General features: G+C 46.9%; 1 protein-coding gene across 1 annotated transcript in view; it reads left to right on the plus strand.

The window, feature by feature from the left end:
• The window catches only part of LOC101991252 (ryanodine receptor 1), a gene marked incomplete at its 5' end in the record, with an annotated part of 90,102 nt that overhangs the window by 15,365 nt on the left and 73,493 nt on the right, over positions 1 to 1,244 (plus strand). Inside the window, one exon of the mRNA XM_005371303.2 lies at positions 1,026 to 1,172. Within this exon, the coding sequence (XP_005371360.1) occupies positions 1,026 to 1,172 (147 nt within the window). The remainder of the gene's footprint in view (positions 1 to 1,025; positions 1,173 to 1,244) is intronic.

Consider the following 1,244-nt stretch of genomic DNA (forward strand, 5'->3'; position numbering starts at 1 on the left):
CCCTGTCTCAAAAAAGAAAAAAGTCCTTTCTAAATTAAAATATACTTTATTGGAAAATGTGTGGTTACTAATTTTTATTTTAAGTTAAGTTCTCATGTAGGACAGCCTGACCTTGAAATGGACGTGTAGGCCAACGATGACCTAAAGTCTTGATCTTCCTGCTTCTACTTCCTGGGTGCTAGGATGACTGGCGTGCACCACAAACCCAGCTCTGTACTTATCTATGGGGTTCTTTTTATAATATCTACCTCTTTATTACTCGTTTCTACTCAGCCCAATGTGTGGCACATGCCTATAATCCTAGCACTTAGAAGACAAAGGCAGGTCAACCTCTGCTAATCTGAGACTAGCCTCGTCTACAGAGTGAGTTCTAGGATAATGAGACCCTTTCTCAATACACACACACACACACACTAATTATTAATAATAATTATAATAATAATAGTGGTGATAAATTCTCTGATGGGTGTTCCATGACAGCATGCTTTCTTTAATTTTTTTGACATTTTATTCATTCTTTTCTTTCTCTTTTGCCCTTTGAACATATTTGGGTGACTTGATTAAAGGGAATGGTGACGTACAGTGCTCCTGGTGCTCAGGAGGCTGAAGCAGGAGGATCACTTACAAGTTTGAGGCTAGCCTGGGTTCCCTAGGGAGTTCAGGGCCAGTCTGGTCTACACGATTCTCTCTCAAAAATCCAGCAATTACTTTCCAAGTTAATGAAACTAAACAGAGCCAGGCCTGTCAGCACGTAGTCATCCCAGCACTGGGGAGGGGGAAGCAGAAAGAACAGGGATTCTAGGTCAGCCTAGAGTGTGTGAGACTGCCTCAGAAAAAGCAAACAAGTCCAACAAACAACCGCAAGTTCCTCCTAGATTGACTGAGTGGGCAAGCGCATGGACCCAGGAGGAGGAGGATGAAGAACTCAGAGCGTATGCCTGAGTGAGAGAAAGGAAGGAGTGAACACATGGCCCGATGGATGCTAAGCAAGCACTCGAGGGACATCCCATCCTTCTGGCCTCCAGGAATCCAGCTGGAGGGGGAGGAAGAGGAGCCAGAGGAAGAGACCACGTTGGGTAGCCGCCTGATGAGCCTGTTGGAGAAAGTGCGGCTGGTGAAGAAGAAAGAGGAGAAACCCGAGGAGGAGCCGGCAGCTGAGGAGCACAAGCCTCGTGAGGACTGGGGACAAGGGCAGGGACAGGGTGGGGCGGGCAACCCAAGGCTCGGGGAGACTGCCTCTGAAG

The sequence above is a fragment of the Microtus ochrogaster genome, unplaced genomic scaffold (assembly GCF_000317375.1).
Source record: "Microtus ochrogaster isolate Prairie Vole_2 unplaced genomic scaffold, MicOch1.0 UNK103, whole genome shotgun sequence".
Lineage (NCBI taxonomy): Eukaryota > Metazoa > Chordata > Mammalia > Rodentia > Cricetidae > Microtus > Microtus ochrogaster.